Source organism: Pteropus alecto, unplaced genomic scaffold, assembly GCF_000325575.1.
Source record: "Pteropus alecto unplaced genomic scaffold, ASM32557v1 scaffold7, whole genome shotgun sequence".
Classification (NCBI taxonomy): domain Eukaryota; kingdom Metazoa; phylum Chordata; class Mammalia; order Chiroptera; family Pteropodidae; genus Pteropus; species Pteropus alecto.
In genome coordinates, this window is record NW_006494614.1 from 44,786,459 (window position 1) to 44,805,431 (window position 18,973).

The 18,973-nt window shown below is 32.5% G+C and overlaps 1 protein-coding gene across 1 annotated transcript in view; it reads right to left on the bottom strand.

The window, feature by feature from the left end:
• Positions 1-18,973, bottom strand: part of DNAH8 (dynein axonemal heavy chain 8) — a 307,121-nt gene that overhangs the window by 278,039 nt on the left and 10,109 nt on the right. Inside the window, exons 7-10 of the mRNA XM_006926591.3 lie at positions 13,407-13,583; positions 10,895-11,008; positions 5,657-5,764; positions 2,833-2,934 (exon numbers count right to left, since the gene is read on the bottom strand). Coding sequence (XP_006926653.1) covers positions 2,833-2,934; positions 5,657-5,764; positions 10,895-11,008; positions 13,407-13,583 — 501 coding nt within the window. The remainder of the gene's footprint in view (positions 1-2,832; positions 2,935-5,656; positions 5,765-10,894; positions 11,009-13,406; positions 13,584-18,973) is intronic.

Here is an 18,973-nt window from a genome sequence, read left to right on the forward strand (position 1 = left end):
CAAATGGAGGAAAGGATCAGTGATACTGAAGACAGAAATCTCAAAATAAATCAGAAGGAAGAAGAGAAAAATCGAAAAATAAAAAATAATGAAATAGAAATATAAGGACTAGCTGATACCATCAGGAGAGGAAACCTAAGAATAATGGGAATTCTCGAAGGAGAGGAAAAGGAGCAGGGATTAGAAAGCATTTTCAGACAAATAGCTGACAAGAATTTCCCAAATCTAAGGAATGAGCTGGAGCTTAGAATTCAAGAAGTCAACAGAATACCCAATTATCTCACCCAAAAAGGCCTTCTCCAAGACATATTGTATTAAAAATTATCAAAAATCAACAACAAAGACAGAATTATCAGGGCAGCCAGGGAAACGAAGATGGTATCCTACAAAGAAAAACTCATTAGATTATCATCGGACTTCTCAGCACAAACCTTATAAGTGAGAAAGGAGTGGAATCAAATATCCAAACTATTAAATGAAAAGACCTACCAGCCAAGAATAATGTATCTGGCAAAGCTCTCCTTTAGATATGAAAAAGAAATCAAGACCTTTCCAGATCTACAAAAATTGAGAGAATTCTCCACTATGAGGCCTGCATTACAAAAAATAATGAAAGGAGTCAGCTCACCTAAAACAAAATGACGTATAAATACATTACTGTAAGGTGACTAGCAGGCAGACAGAAGCAGAGTAGTACAACCCTTATTAAGAACAGGGCATTATAAGCTTAAACAATAAGAAGAGATTTGCTATTACAAGGTACTAATGAACATTCAGCACACATATAGACAAATTGAGACAACAACAACATAAAAGGGGAGGATTCAAAGACCCAAATTCGCAAAGAGAAAAGGAGGTAAGGCACACATAGAAAAAAATGGACGACTGCATATATAACTATCCTTTTCATATTCGTAATGGTAACCACAAGCCGAAGATTTAGAACTGAAGTATACAACATAAAACAAGAAAGACCAGAGAGAAAATCCACAAAACCAAACCAAAAAATAATTAAATTAAATTAAAGTAATATACATAAAATAAAATAAAATAATCAAATCAAATCAAATCAAATAAATAAAATAAAATAAATAAAATTAAATAAAATAAGTTCTACCAAACATTCAAAGAAGATTGAATACCTATTCTCCTCAAACTCTTCTAAAAAAACCAAAGAGGAGGCAATACTTCCTGACTCATTTTATGAAGCCAATATTACCCTGATACCGAAACCTGGTAAAAATAACACACAAAAAAAGGAAATTACAGACCAATATCTCATGAACACAGATCAAAAATCCTAAATAAGATACTAGTGAACCAAATACAGCAACGTATTAAAAAGATTATACACCACGATCAAGTGGCCTTCATCCCAGGGGCACAGGTAGGTTCAATATACGCAAATCGATGAATGTGATACACCACATAAACAAATTAAAAAATAAGAATCATATGATCACATCAACAGATGCAGAAAAAGCCTTCAACAAGATACAACATCGATTTGCAATCAAAACACTTAACAAAATCAGTATTGAAGGAAAGTACCTTAACATAATAAAGGCAATATACGACAAACCCTCACCAACATTATACTTAATGGTGAAAAACTAAAAATCTTCCCTCTAAGATCAGAAACAAGGCAAGGCTGTCCACTATTGCCACTGTTATTCAATATAACACAGGAGGTCCTAGTGAGTGCAATCAGGCAAGAGACAGATATAAAAGGCATCCAAGAAGGAAACAAAGAAGTCGAACTGCCACTATTTGCAGATGACGTGATTCTCTATATAGAAAACCCTAAAGACTCCACAAGGACACTGCTAGAAACAATAAACAAATACAGATTTCTGGATACAAAATCAATGTTCAAAAATCCATAGCGTTCCTATACTCTAAAAGTAAAGTGTCAGAAAAAGAAGTGGAAAGCAATAATTCCTTTTGCACTTGGAAACTCAGATCCAAAAAGATATTGCACACCGATGTTCATAGCAGCATTATTTACAGTGGCCAGGACATGGAAGCAACCAAAGTGTCCTACAATAGATGATTGGCTAAAGAAGCTGTGGCACATATATACAATGGAATATTACTCAGCCATAAGAAGAGATGAAATACTGCCATTTGCGGCAACATGAATGGATCTCAAGATAATCATGCTAAGCGAAATAAGCCAGACAGAAAAAGTTAAAAATCATATGATATCACTTAAATGTGGGATATAAACCTAAAAGCAATAAATGAACAGGGCAAACAAATAGAGACTCATGGACATGAACAATAGACTAGTGGTTACCAGAGAGTACGGGTCAGAGGAGGTAGATGGGGTAAAAGGAGTCAAATATGTGGTGACAGAAAGAAATCTAACTAACGATGAATACTCAGTACAATATGTATATGCCTTACTGTTGAATTATACACCTGAATCTTCCTGGATGTTGTTAACCAACATCACCATTATATACACACATATACATATAAAGATACTGAAAAAAAAAATCCGATACCAACTGTCACCATGTCTATTTAAGGATATAGGACAGTCCTAGTCACTGCAAAAAGGCAAGAACATGACCTGGAATATGAAATAGCACACTGTAGGTGTCTAATAAAGGCAGCCATGGAGAAGATGAGGATTGAATTACACCCTAAAAGGAGCACTAATTATAAAGGACAGTAGATTATTTTAATGAAGTTCTTTTTATATTCTCTTGCTACTCTATACAATGTTTTATCAAAATTGACATGCTTTGTGAATGAACGAAGTAAACAAACTTGGGCCAGGTGATGAAATCTTTACTTTATGAAAATAAAAATACTTATACAAACCTGAATTTTCTTGAGTACAAGTGGAGTTTCCTGATCCCATACATGGTTAATTCCTCCATCAGTAATATAGGCTTTACATGCTGTCACCATCTGATTTGTTACCTAAAATAAATACAAGTCCAAAATAACTATAAAGAGAAAAATAATTTGAAAAAAAATTTTAACACAAGCATAAAAATGATAAATAGTAAGCTCATAGAATAAATTAATCACAGTATATAAAACACAAAGAAATATACATTCTAGTCAAAACAAACAAACAAAGAAACCAATGTCACATATACCTACAGCATTAAAGTCAATGTAACTGGGGCCATAAATTTCAAAGTGAAATATATTTTCCACTTGTCTATTTCTCTTCTAATTAGATCCTGATCTAGTCTAAGTGTGATTCTTCACCATCCTTCCACATGCAAATTTAATATAAAGTTAACCACTTCTCACATCCCACAAAATAGTGAAAAAAGTCAAGATAGCTATTTAAATGGTTTAGAGGTTGGATCAAGATGGCAACCTGACACACAGAAATTTTGGAGAGTTCCTAAAATATGGAAAACATATGGTATTGAATCTACAGAAAAAAAATAATAATAATTAGGACTAGGGAAAACCAGAACCCAGTTCTGGAGAAGGCTACTGTGAAGGTGGAACAGTTATGGGAAATTTTTGAGGTGGGAGACAAGGTGAGGGGACTCTCGACTGTAACCTGAACACTGAATGTGGAACAACTTATACAGCAGGCAAAAGTGACATATGCTGAAAGGACAAAGTCGTAAATGTGCACCATGGTCTTGGAGAGGTATGGCTGTTCCCAGGTAGCTACTACATACCAGGAGGACATATCAGAGAAAATGCTATTCACATTCCCCTCCCAACGTAAAGTCACAATCCTCTCCCACAAGAGACAGACTAGAAGAAACAGAACAGGGAGACGAATTAGGAATTTCAAATACAAAGTTGGCCAGACAACCAGGAATCACCAAGCAATTGAAGAAAACAAACATGATAACAAAGGCAGGAAATTCAACAAAGGCAGGAAATACAGAAAAGACATATGTAAAATATTTTAAAACATCTTTTATTAACTAAATTAGTTCATGAGAGAGATATAGGAGGATTTTATATCATGAAAAGAAAACTACAGAACTTGGAAAATAAAAATTTTTATTGTCAAAATATTTTAAATCTATTAATGGTTTTTCACAAAGATGTTGCCAAAAGCAAAGAAGGAAGACCCTGTCCCTCTCAAAGCAAAAGCAAAAGCTTTGAAGGCAAAGAAAGCCATGCTGAAAGGTGTCCAGAGCCACAATGAAAAGAAGATATGCACATCGACCTCCTCCGGACAGCCCAAGACACCATGCTACGAAGGCAACCCAAAAACCCTGATCAGGCCTGATAGAGAGAAGAGGCATATGTTCCACTGGCTCTCGATTAGGGTGCTTTGGATGTTGCCAACAAAATTGGGATCATCTAAACTGAGTCCAGCTGGTTAAATCTAAATATAAAAATTTTTCACTGTAAAAAAATAAATCTATTGATGGACTGACCATCAATTGGGACATAAATGAAGAACAAATAAGTGAGCTGAAAGGTCAAAGGACAAAGATAAACCCAAAAAAAAAAAAAAGTTAAAAGACATGAAAGTTAAATTCAAGCGGCAAAAATAAACTGAACAGGTGGGTAAGGAAAAATCAAAGGCAAAAGGGATAATTTCCCAGGAATAAAGAAAGACAAAACTCTTTGGATTGAAACAACCCAGCAAGTCCAGAATAAGATCAATGTAAAAAGAATCACATCACTTGAAATTTTAGATATTCAAAAATAAAGAAAAAAATCCTAAAAGCTTCCTGGAAGAATACAAAGGAAAAACAATCAGATTAGCACTAAATTTGTCATTAAAAATTCTGGAGAGCAGACAATGGTATCTTCAAAGTTGCAAGAAAAAATTACATTGAACTTAGATCCCAGTCAAACTAATATTTGAATGGTAGGACAAAATGAAGCTGTTTTCAGACGTGTGAGAGTTTTGGAGGTCCACCACACACAGACCATCTCTGAAAGAACTACTTGTGAATATTTTTCAGCAAAAGAAGTAATGAATCCAAGATGGAGAAAGATGTGAAAATCACAAAATAGAGATGATCAAACAAACTAGCACTACTTAGATTTTAGTCTGAACACTTGTTGATTCATAGTGTTGAAAAAATACTTACATTAATACTAGAAATCTCAATGTGAGACATTAATAACAAAAAGGAGGGAAACAAGGGACAGGGATGAATTCTAAGATTCTTGCCTTATTTAGGACATAGGTAATGATTAAATCTAACCTTTGATTTAAAAAAAAAAGTTGAAATGAGACTGTTACTTTATATACTTATGTTCTGCTTGAATCGTTTACAGAGAAATTCAATTACTATGTTTCTTGGATGATTTTTCAAATTATTTGAAATCATTAACCATATGGTACTATCAGGAGAGATTTTACAAAAACTACAGCACTGGTGGCAAATAGCTAAAGAAGCATTATTAACAGTAGGTACAGTTCTTAGCTCTTGAAAAAAACTATTTGGAATAGATAATTATAAAGACACCAGCTACATTTAAATAAAAAACCTGAGAGCCTACCTCTGACAAGGAAAAAAGTACCCCTTCGATTAAGTACAACTGACTCATCAACACCTTTCTTTTCTTGTCCACTGGAAGTATGAAAATTCAGAACTATAAAAGAGACTCAAAGTTCCCATTTCCCTTTCTGGAGCAAAGGAAAAGCATTGTTAACTTTTTCATAGAATTCCTGTGACTTCTTCCCTTGAAAACTTACCTTGATAAACAATGAGGTCATTCTCTCTGAGGTATTATAATACCTTGACACACTGTGAATCATTCTAATGGCATTAATCAAATTTTGTATTCCATGTGCCATGGAAACCTAAAATTGAAATGTATTAAGTGAATTCCATATGTTTATAGGTTTAATAAATAATATCTCATAATATTCAAATCTCTAAATATACATAAAATAGTACGACATTTTCATCTTGAAGTCAAATTTTACTAAATGCAATGTGGTATCCTAAAGTGGATCCTGGAACAGGAGAAAGACATCAGTTTTGACAAATGTGCCAAAGTAATTCAAGGTGTTAACAAGAGAAACCGGGTGAGGAAAATTTGGTACTATTGTGACTTAAAAGCTTATTTAAAAATAAAATTTTAGAGGTGAAATTGATATTAGGGATTAGTAGTTCAAGCTTTTGTTGTTGTTGTTGTTTTTAAAACTTTTTAAATTAAATTTGTTGGGGTGACATTAATAAAATTATATAGGTTTCAAATATACAATTCAATTAACATATCATCTGAATACTGCATTGTGTGTTCACCATCCTAAGTCATATCTCCTTCTGCCATCATATATTTGACTCCCTTTACCCTTTTCTACCTTCCTCCCTCCCCATTTCCCTCTGATAACCACTAAACTGCTGTCTGTGTCTGTCTTTGTTTGTCTTCTTCATTTATTGCTTTCAGTTTTATATCCCACATATGAGTGAAGTTATATGGTACACAACTTTTTCTGTCTGATTTATTTCGCTTGGCATAATAATCTCAAGATCTATCCATGTTGTCACAAATGGCAGTATTTCATCTTTTCTTATGGCTGAGTAATATTCCATTGTATATCTGTACCACATCTTCATTCAAGACACGAAAACAAGCTGTTCTTTTTGAAGATACAGAAACTGATATCTCAATGGGTAGAGTGATATATTTATGGTCAGGAAGCTAGTGAAAAACAGAGATTAGACTAGAACTCATTTCCACTTATTCGATTTAATTCGCCTTCCAGCAGACCTACTAAATGCCATTAGGTTCTGAAAATATTGCCCAAAATCCAAACATAAGGAACATTCCAGAGGTTGTCACAGCAGAATGGAAGAGATGCACACAAAAAAATTAAAAACAGCATAAAACAAAGCAGATAAGTGCAAACATTTAAAAAAAGAAAAGAAAAAGAAAAAGCATCACTAATGTATAGTGAATACTTACTATGTGCCAGGCACTAGGTGAAGAGTTTCACATATTATCTTAATTTATGCTGACAATGACCTTTTAAGGTAGGTTTCATTTCATTAGAGCTAATCACTGATTGCAAGACTGCACTATTACTTTATGTGATACTGAGAAAGGAAAAGAACGCCCAAGATAGGGCGTCTCACTTCTACATAAAACTAAACCACCAGTGGGCAACACTCTCTCTGTAAGGGTAAGCATGAAATAAAGGTGTACTGAAGAAAACAATAGGAACAAAACTTAAATGTCCCAATCCCACTCCTTGGGGAGAGAGGGAAAATAAATTCCCCTGAGAATCTGTACCATGAACTGTTACACATTCACTGCAGTCTGAATTCACACCATGGTACTAAAAATAAAACATAACAATCACCACTCCTCAAGGAGAGAACTAGTAATCTAAGATGGTGTCAAATCACAGCCACAATAATTCATAAAACTCGACTGGCTATAAGATGTGATCTGAGTACAGAGATATTAAAATGTTGGGGGGAAAGCGTGTTTTAGGACTTATAAAATAAAATATTATTATTATTTCCATTTTGCACATGAGAAAATAGATAGGGAAATTAAATATCTTGTCCAAGGTCCCACAACTGTAACATAACCACAGTTATGTGCCTGAGATTTTGATATCCTGCTTTTTACCCATGATGCAAATCACGATGGAAGAACAGATAAGATCAATGGCATTCCTCCCGTCAAGAGCATGCCTTTCAATTGCTAGGACAATAAAAAAACATGTAAAAGATGTTTTAAATGGCAATGGAATAAGTAAAACCAGGACAAACAACTACTGATTCAAGTACTATATGTCCTTAGGTATGAGGAATAACTATGAAGAAGAATTATAATTTTCTTAAACTTCACTCTTACCCTGTTCACTTTTACCCCGAGTATAGCAACTGGATTTCTGTTGGGAAACTTTTAAAAACCTGTGTCACATAGGAACATTTTATATCACTTCTTAGGTATTTCTGTGTATATGACCATGAGTAAAAAACCCCAAATTTATGGTAATAGAGAAATAAGGCTATTGCATAATTAAATCAATCCTATGTGGCTTATGTACTTTAACATTATAACTATTACATAATTAAATCAATCCTATGTGGCTTATGGACTTTAACATTATTACTTCATAGTTTACCTTGTATGTCAGAATTCATATTATATGTGTTGTCTGTAGATCAAAAAGGAGTCTAATAAAAATGTGCCCAGAAAGTCTCTGCTACTCTCAAGACAAGTCTACAAATTACTCCTAATTCTGATGAAGAAGTCTCAGGAACCAAATGGTTCCATCAGGAAAATGCCTTTCATTTGAATTTTAAACATCATTATTTACAATAGTAGCTCCCTGAGTGCACAGCTCTTACCTATCTATATACAGTGTTCAGACACTTTATATGTAAAATATATAATAGTAAATAAATCTAAAGTGCAATACCAGGATGATAAAATGAAACATTAAACGTAAAATTCATAAAATTTATCGAGAAATGGAAGCATGAGTCCTCTGCACTTTTCCTGCTCAAATGACAGTTACAAACTAAACAGCAATTGCTGGTTGCTTTTAATAAGAATGAAGAAAATGAAGGAAAAAAAGAATTCATGAAACTATAGAAATAGAGGGCATTATGGGGAGGAAGAAATTATAATCATTCAATACTATTAGTATTTCTCTAATTTCAAAAGATAATGTTTGGAATATTCCTACATCAGAGAATGTGAAAAGCTCAATAATAAAATAATAGTAGTAGTATTTGATAATAATGATGATGATGATAATGATGATGATGATGATGATTGTGTACATCTGTGCCTAGAACAATTAAAGTTTTATAAATCACTAGGATAAAAAAAAACACAGAACCAAAGGATTTCAAAATTATGTGAATTTAAGCAAGTCTTTTGAACCAAGAAGTTGAAATTAGTATATCTTAAAATTTAAAGGTCCTGAGAACAATGAAAAACATTGTCTCTTTCTTCCTAGTTTACTTTTTATCATGGAAAGCTTTAAATGTATAGAAAAGTGAAGAGAATAGTATAATGACCACCAATACAAGTCACCAGATTTGACAAATGTTAACATTTGCTATATTTGCTTCATCTACTATATTTTTACATCAAGAGCTCGTTGTAAGTAGTTCTTCTAGAGTAGACTTTAGGTATATGTGCATTTAATATTTGCTTCTTCAACTCTTGTGAGTAACCCCAAATGCCTGTGACATGGGATAATTCTAATTTTTCTTAGACACAAATTTTAATTGTACATGTTATAAAGCTGGAGAATTGAGTCATTGAGCTAGAGAGAGCCAAGCAATAGCCTTATTTCTCTATTACCATAAATTTGGGGTTTTTTACTCATGGTCATATACACAGAAATACCTAAGAAGTGATATAAAATGTTCCTATGTGACACAGGTTTTTAAAAGTTTCCCAACAGAAATCCAGTTGCTATACTCGGGGTAAAAGTGAACAGGGTAAGAGTGAAGTTTAAGAAAATTATAATTCTTCTTCATAAATAACAATAATAAGTTGTAAATAAATTAACAATAATAAGTTGTAAATAAATTAAATAATAAGTTGTAAATAAATTAAAGTTATTACTCAATTAAAAGACTGCTTCTGAAAAGTCTTCTCTCTCATGGTACTTCCTGATAGATGGTGTATTCTCGCATGGCAGTAAGAACTGCACCTGCCCAGGTTTCTCAACCCCATATCTTTCCCTCCTCACCCACGTTAAACTCTTTGGCTACCAATGCCCTCTAGGAACAGGTATGAACTACACCTACACATCCCTCTTCCCCAAATCTAAGTGATATGGAACATAGAACTTCCCCTTTCTCAGCTTCTAGGATAAAGTTAGCATTTACCCTACCCCAAAAAGGTTGGTCAACCATGCCATATGGCCAATGATGCCATTTATATGACTATCTCTTCAACAATTAGAATGGAGAATGCTGAACATGCATATCAGACATCCGTATACATTATTTTGAGAGCATTTTAGTTTAGAGAATACCTTGAAGAAGCAGCATAGTGAAATGGGAAAAAAATACAACCCATAATGCCAAAGAGGGTTGGGTTCAGATTCAGTCCCATCACATATAGCTGTAGAAATGCTCAAGTTCAGTTTCCTAATCTTAAAAATGAAGATTGTTGTAAATTTAGAATGAAAATATTTGAGAATGCCTACAATGCCTACAATGCCTATAATAGAAGGCCAAGGTTCTCAAGACTGTGGACATCTTTAAAAATACAACTACCTTAAGTTCTCAAAAAGTACTAGTTTCCTTGACTTCCCCTCCCCTCTCTATCTAAAGAAAGGATAGAAGTTTTCTTTAGTTTTCGTAAGTATATATGAAACATTATGAAATGCCAGATAATTTATGAATCAAAAACTAATACAAATTTTAGAAAAGTAAAAGCAAAGGTAGTGCTAATATTTTCTTTAAAGGAGCTCTATAGAAATATTATGAGGAAAGTAGATTAGAAACTACAAGATGAGTCTTGTCTTGCATCACTGATTAGCTGAGTGATGCTGGCAAAGTCATGATGTGATCACAAGTTCTGGTTCCCTAACCTGTAAAGTGAGAAATATCTACCAGGTAGTCAGCCTCTAAAATGACCACCAATGATGTTCACCCTCATGGTAGTCACACTTTTCTATAATCCCCTTCCTCTGAGTGTGCACTGACTTTCTGACTTGCTTCTAAAGAATAAAATACAACCAAAGCGATGGAATGTCACTTGTGAGAAACTAATATATTTGTCTTGTTTAATTAACAGATGAAATCATACTTATGATAATGCTGTATATTTAAGTGTGGGTTAAAATAATAAATAGAGTTTTAATTCATTCTAAATACATAATAGGGAAATAGATCTTTTAAATAATTTTTCTGCAGTGTAAGTTTTTCCCAATACACACATATAAAGTTATTTTTAAATGCAGTAACTTTTCAAACTACATTTTTAAAAGTATACTTACTAGATCGTAGTTATAGAGAGGCTGACATACTTTTTCTAGTGTGTACAAATATCTGACATTATCTTTTGATTCATTTGCTGTGTCTGTGATTCTTGCATCCAAATCACGCCAATTCTAAGGAAAAAAACGTATTGAAATGCTATTAGTACAGCTGAAACTTATTGGATTTCATTAACCAATGTCACCATAAAAAATAAATTTAAAAAAATTCTATGAAACATCCAAATATATCAGTGTGCTAATGTTTACTCAAAGAATTCAAGCTGTGACACCTAATCACACTCAAACTAAAATGATACTTAAAGATGATTGATACATATTTTTTCTTATATTATTTACGGCTGAAAGTTATTATAAACACCTTAAATGATTTACTAAACTGAAAACTCATTCTGTTTGTAACTGACATCCTATCTGTAGGCTTAAACTGAATCTGCTTCTACCTCGAGTGACTTTTCTAGGTTAGCTATTTGTGACGTTACATTATTCTGGGTCTTCAAGAATGGGTCAAGTTATTAAAAAAGAACATTATTCCATGAAAATATTCCTATCAGCTAAGTGAACTTTTCATATCTAGCAAGAACGTGCAGAGATGCTCAGAGAACATGGCGGACTGCCTCATTGAACATATACAACAACCGATTTATAGTCACAGTAATAAAGAATTCATAGAATCAGTACTAAATAACACCCAAATTTTTTTAAGTGGAGGAAAGCTATAAACAGCCAATTCACAGAAGAAATGCAAATAGCCAATAAACTTTAAAAGATGAACAACTTCACTATTAATAAGGAAAGGCAAATACAATGAGCCATTTTTCACATGTGCGACTGACGAAAAAATAATTCACTGATAATAAGTATTGACAAATTTTGGAATATACACCCTAGGGAAATACTTACATGTATGCATATAGAAGCTTTAACTGCAGCAATGTTTGTGAACACACAGAAAACAAACAGTTTTCCTCAAGAAGTTAAACATAGAGTTACATTTGTCCCAGAAACTCTACTCCTAGGCATATACCCAAGAAAAATGACATCATGCCTCCACCCAAAAACTTGTGCAAGAATGTTCATAGCAGCATTATTCACAATAACCAAAAAGTAGAAACAACCCAAATGTCCATAAACTGATAAAAACAATATGGTATTATCTGTTCAGTGGAATATTATTCAGTTTTGAAAAATAATGAAGTACTGATACATGCTACAACATGGATAAACCTTGAAAACAATATGTTAAGTGAAAGAAGCCAGTAACAAAACACCACATATTATATGATTTCATTTATACGAAATGTCCAAAATAGGTAAATCTATAGAGATAAAAAGTAGATTGGTGGTTACTTAAGCCTGAAGTCAGGGGAAGGAAATGAGTAAAGATCGGCGATAACAGCTAAAGTGTATGGGATTTCTTTTTTAAGTGATGAAAATGTTTTAAAATGATTGTGGTGATGGCTGCACAACTCTGTGAATATACTAAAAACGACTGAATTGTACACTTTAGATGGAAGAAAAAATAAATAGTATATGAGTTACATCTCAAGACCATTAAAAGAAAAGAAAGGAAACGATCAGACTGTCTATAAACTGGAAAATGATTAGACAAAACCTGGTATATTAACATTTTGGAAAGCTACACAGCTCGATCTGACATGCAGAACTCTCCAAGATATGACAGTGGGAGGAGACAGAGTTGGAGAATACGGTGTGACACTATTTAAGTAATAAAAAAATTAGAAATACAAAACAAAACTATGTAATTTCATAAGTACTTGGTGTACTTTTATATAAATGGCACAGAAGATGTATTTTAAAAAAACAAAGAGAGAACTGTGGCTGTCTCTATGTGCTTATCATTCAGAAACAGGAGTTATGGTGTGGGAGGGTATGTGATTAAGAAAGACTTGTTTTATCTGTACTGTTTAAAATTTTACAAAAAATAAGAGGATTCATGCATTATTTGTTTTATATATATGAGAAATTAATGTTTTTAACATCTTAAATAAAAATATATATAAAATAAATGTTATATATATGTTATAAAGAATATATGAAGAATATATATAAAGAATAAACAAAAGGAAAAGAGAAAAGAACCTAGAAAGAATCAAGCCAAACTGTTAATAAAGATGACCTCTAGGAAAGGAGGTGGAATAGTGGGGATGAGATGTATGATGAGAGGGCATTCTAGCTTTTGATTTTCTATGTAGTTCTTTACCTCAATGAATCTTTACTGATTTACAATTTCAAAAACAATTTAAAAATAAATGGCAATCACCCCACAGTAGTATTGTCAAAATTGATGTGCAAAGTATTAAGAACTAAAACGAAGTAGAGAAATCTTCATTTCCCTACTTCCTTTTCCTCTTCTAGAAATAACTGTAGTATATGAGAAAGCTTTACTCAAAGTCTCACACTTGTCCAAATACATGAAGCAGTTCAGGAAGGGTAATTTTGCAGTTGGTTGCTCTGAAGTATACCAAACTTTAAAATGCAAGGCCTTTACCTTTAACAGTTTGGAGTGTGCAACATTAAGCACATTTATGACAGCCTTACAACTTGGCCCTTTAATCTGTTCAATAATATAATTGAATTTGGCTGACATGCGTTTCCAGTGTTCCAATTCAGTCAGCGGGCCTGAATCATCAGCTTCTTTTCTCATCTGCTCACTCTCAATAAGTACCTGCAATCAAAAAATTCACAGAATATAGATATGTTACTTGCTTGTTAAAAGCTCGTTACTTTCATATTTCCAAAGGGAGCTAAAAGTGTAAATAACATTCAACAATGAATAATGTTAAAAGTTGTTAGCAAACTAAGAATAGAAGGGAACTTCTTTAACATGATAAATAGTACCTATCTACCAAAAATCTACAGCAAACGTACTAAAAGATAAAATTTTAGAAAATATCATTTTAAAACCAAAGACAAGACTAGTTTACCACTATCACCACTCACTTCTGTTCAACCTGGTAATGGAGGTCTCAGAATGAGACACATAAACAAAAGAATTCCAATAAGAATTGGAAATGACAAAACAAAGATGAGAAAATCACAGATGATATCGTTGGCCACAATCTAAATTCAAGAATACTTAAAGACAAACTTTTACAATTAATAATGTGAACAATTCAGTAGGTTGCTGGATGTATACATAAATATTGGTAGGTAGCATTTCCTTACAAGCCATCTAACAATCTAAAAATGTAATTGTAAAAGACAACATTTGCTATAACAAACAACAATAATGATATCTAGAGATTAACAAAAAATGTGCAAGATCTTTTAGCAGAAAATTAGAAAACTTAGTTTCAGCACATAAAAGACTTAAGTAAATGGAGACCTATCATGCTCATGGATAGAAAAATTCAATTATATAAAGATGGCATTTTTCTCTAAATTAATGTATACGTTCAATGAAATGTCAATCAAAATCTCAACAGGGTTTTTGATGATACTTGACAATCTAGTCTTAAAATTAATTTGGAAGAACAATTAATCAGAAATAATCAATGAAATTTTAAAGAAAAATACAGAAAGGGACTTTCTATACCAAATGTCGATTTAGTAAAAAGCCACAGAAATTAAAGCAGCCTGGTATGAGTACAAAAAAAAAAAAACAAATAAGTAGGCCAAGGGATAGAAAAAGAGTTCTAGAAACTTTGTATGTTAGAGGTGATGTTACAAATTAGTTAGGAAAGAATGGGCTATTAAATAAACAGTTTGGGGACAACTGACTGTACCAAAAAAGACAAACTTAGATTCCTACCTCACTTTATACCCTCACAGAAGAATAATTCCAAGTGAGCTAAAAGCCTAATGTTAAAAAAAAATGGTAAAACTTTTAAAGGAAATGAGGATGAAACTATAAAGAAAAGCATGGAACTGAATATCATAATGGTCAAGAAAATGGTTAACACTAGAAAGAAGAAAAGGGAGTTAAAAATGGAAAGAGAAATATAGGGAGATGGTAAGGTGCTGGCAATGTTCTACTTCTTAACTTGTGCAAAGATTACACAGGTGTTCATTTTGCAGCAATTTGTTTATTTTATGGTATTCATTTTTGTATATTTCACTATTTAAATAAGTAAGAGAGTATCTTCATAACACTGCAGTAAAAAAGGGTTTCCTAAATAAAATACAAAAAGCAAAAGTTCCTAGTCACTGGAGGTAGCTAAATTGAGGCTGGATCACTGCTTGTAACTAACATATTTAAGTTAAAATGTAAAACTTTCACATGACTAAAGATGGGATACCAAGTGAAAAAATGCCGAGACACAGCCTGAATCAAGACAGGATTAACATCCAGAAAATATTATTTAAATACCAACAATTCAGTAAGATATCATCAAGCAATCTGAACTATAACTAAGTAAAGGATATGAACAGGCAATTCAATGAAGAGGAAACACAGCCATTAAACATGCTCAACCTCAATTGTATTCAGAGTAATACAAAGTAATTCAAGATACTATTTCACACCTAATATACTGGCAACAATTAAAAAATCTGACAATACCAGGTGTAATGAAAGATTTGAAGAAATGAGAACTTTCATATGCTTCTGTAAAAAAAATTCTTATTATAACCACTATTTGGAGAGCTTTACAATACCCAGTAAAAGATCCATGTACTACTGCTCTCAGCAATTCCACTGGAAAACTCTTGAGCATGTGCTCAAGAACAAAGGTATTCATTAAATCTATATTACTATTGTTCGTAATAGCAAAAAAAAAAAAAAAAGTAGAAACAACAGTAAGTTTTTTTTAAAGGAAAAAAAACTTAATAAACTTTTACCTCATTAAACAAAAGATATTAGATATAATTTAAATGTCTGCTAGATGTTTGAACATCTATATAATAAACTAATTTCTTCATAGAGGAATACCAGACAGTGGCTAAGTTAATCAATTAAATTTATTTGCACCAACATGAATGAAAGAGAATGTTAACGTTAAATGAGAAAAAAAAAAACTGTAAAAGGATCCTTAATGATATTATACTATTTATGGAAAGGTTATGGATGAATAAACTTTTCTACCTCATTAAACAAAAGATATTAGATATAATTTAAATGTCTGCTAGATGTTTGAACATCTATATAATAAACTAATTTCTTCATAGAGGAATACTAGACAGTGGCTAAGTTAATCAATTAAATTTATTCGTACCGACATGAATGAAAGAGAATGTTAACGTTAAATGAGGAAAAAAAAAAAACTGTAAAAAGATCCTTAATGATATTATACTATTTATGGAAAGGTTTTAAACACAAATACATAATATATATATATAACTTATAAATTTGATGCAATAAAAGTGTAAAACTTTCAAGAGAATGGGAAGATACAAAAACATCAAGATAGTGATAATATAGAGAGAGGAAGAGAAAAGGATTAGAGGCTTTAGCAAAAACAAAAAGATCTGAAGCAAATAAGGAAAACAGTATCTGTTTAATCTTCTCATTTATAGAAGTGTTCATTATATTATTTTCTGTACTTTTTTAGTGCTTACAATTTACATAACTTAAATTGTGAAAGAATTTTTAAGAATATAAATGAGGTAAAATGCATAGTCGATTTTTCAAATCTATGAACGTTCTATCTTTAATTCGTGAAATGCTTTTAATTTTAACCAATGTTATCCAATCATCTGTCGTTGGACACTTAGGTCGCTTCATATCTTGCCTATCGTAAATAATGCTACAATGAACATAGGGGTGCATACGTCTTTTTGAATTAGTGTTTTAGATCTCTTCAACTAAATACCCAGTTTGGAAAAAAAAAGATGTGGTACATATATATGATGGCATATTACTCAGCCATAAAGAAAGAATGAAATCTTACCATTTTTGACAACATGGAGGGACCTAGAGGGTATCATACTAAGTGAAATAAGTCAGATAGAGAAAGACAGATACCACATAATTCACTTATATGTAGAATCTAAAGAACAAAATAAATGAATAGACAAAACAAAAATAAACTCATAGATACAGAGAGCAAATTTATTGCCAAATGAGAGCAGCATTAAAGGGCTGGGTGAAAAAGGTGAAGGGATTAAGAAGTACAAGTTGATAGTTACAAAATAGTCATGGGGATGTAAAGTATGTCATAGGACATATAGTCAATAACATTGTAATAACTATGTGTGGTGCCAGGTGGGTACTAGACTTATCAGAGTGATCATTTTGTAAATTATATAAATGTCTAACCACTATACACTTGAAACTACATAAAATAATATTGAATGTCAACTGTAATTTAAAAATAAAAAATAGTAAAAATTTTAATCATGGTTTATGAAACTCCTTCCTAGTATTATTACGAGTTTCTCCACCTCCTTAAATACAGGATATTAGACATAATTTAAAATTTTTTAAATGGCCGAAAGTCTACATAATTTGAATTACTGAATTAAAGAATGAAAATAGACCTTAAAAAATAAATTTTAAATGTTAAATTAAACAACCCTTTTGATGTTTCATTCCTGTTACCACATGATTCGTATAGATGGTAATCTAGCCTCAAATTGGATACTTCCAGGGATGCAGCATATTTCATTTTCATCTCTCTCCTTATAGCTATCACACCCTCGTGTCTTACTTCTGCCTTCTAAGGTCATACAGTACAAGTTTAATTTTACCATTAAATCCCATCAAATAGTTGAAAATACCATGTACTCTTAAGCCCCTCTTTTTTCTCAGGTCAAACATCTGCATGTATCTTCTTTGAATGACTTTGTTCATATCCTCAGCCTATTTTTCCCTCAATTGACCATTTCTTAATAACTTATAGAAGTTCTTCACATATTATAGAAACTCTTTGTTATACATGCTGATATTTTCTCCCAGAAGGTCATTTATATTTTAACTTTGTTCATGGTGGGTTTTGCTATATGGAAGTTACTAAACTATTTTTTATGTAGCCAAATCTGTCAGTTTTTTCTTCCACAGCTTTTGGGTTTTGCATCTTGCTTACGAAAATATTAATATAGCCCTATGTTATATTCTGCTTCATTTACAGTTTTTGTTGTTTTTCTCATCACTTTGTTGACTGGCTTCTCTCGCTCAACCGGTTTTTGAGATTCTTCCACATTGTTTCATGTGTCTTTTTTCCAGGTTTTAGCTTTCATGTTTATGTCCATGATTCATCTTGAATTAATTTTTTGTGTATGACAAGGTCAACATTTATTTTCAATGTTATTTTTTTAAAGACCTTTCTCATTTCCTGCATTGATTCTGCTTAACTGGAGGCCATTTGCTGCAACTCCCCAACTTGACTTCCTTATTTCGAGTTGCTAAATCTCCTCTGTCAAACTATTTTCTTTTGTTTGTTCATTTTTGTGAAAAAAGATCTATATTATTGATCATAATAATTGAAGAGGATCTCCTCAGTCACTGTGTAGGATACAGTTGGAGTTCTACAATGGGTTACAACTCCCCTTCCTCCAATAGCACAGTAGGAGGCTGCAGGAGTTCTCTGGTGGGCAATCATGCACTGCGATCACCTAGAGACACCTGGAAGCAAATTCTGTGGCCAGCACTCCAGGCCTTGGTGGAATTTCCAAAGTCCTCCAATTTTTCACTCCAACCACACCTTCCTCCTTCCAACATAGTTCTAAGAGAAGTAAAATCAGAAATGCTTTCCTCTAACTCTTGTTTGGTAAAGATTTTTCTCCCCTAGTCCTCACTTAACTGTAGATTTTCTTTTCTAGCTCCACTGTCTTGTTTGTGCTCATGAAATAGACACCTATGACTTGGCTCCTAAAGTCCTCTTTCAGTTTACGTCAATTACATAGTATCTGATTTTTGGTAGTGTTTATAAATGTAAGTTGGCACCTCTCAGGATGTTGACACATAACCCATTCCTATCTTTGCTTTTGTTACTGCCAGAGAAAAATTTATTTGGCCCAGAGTAGTACCGATATGTATGGGCTTAGTTTAAACCTCTTCATCAACACAAACAACTCTATTGATCAATCAAAACGTACTTATTTAGTGCCTAGTACTGCAGCTAGTCTCTGTTGTGTCCTTTTCTTCTCTCTCTTACGAAGAGATTCTTCATTATCTCA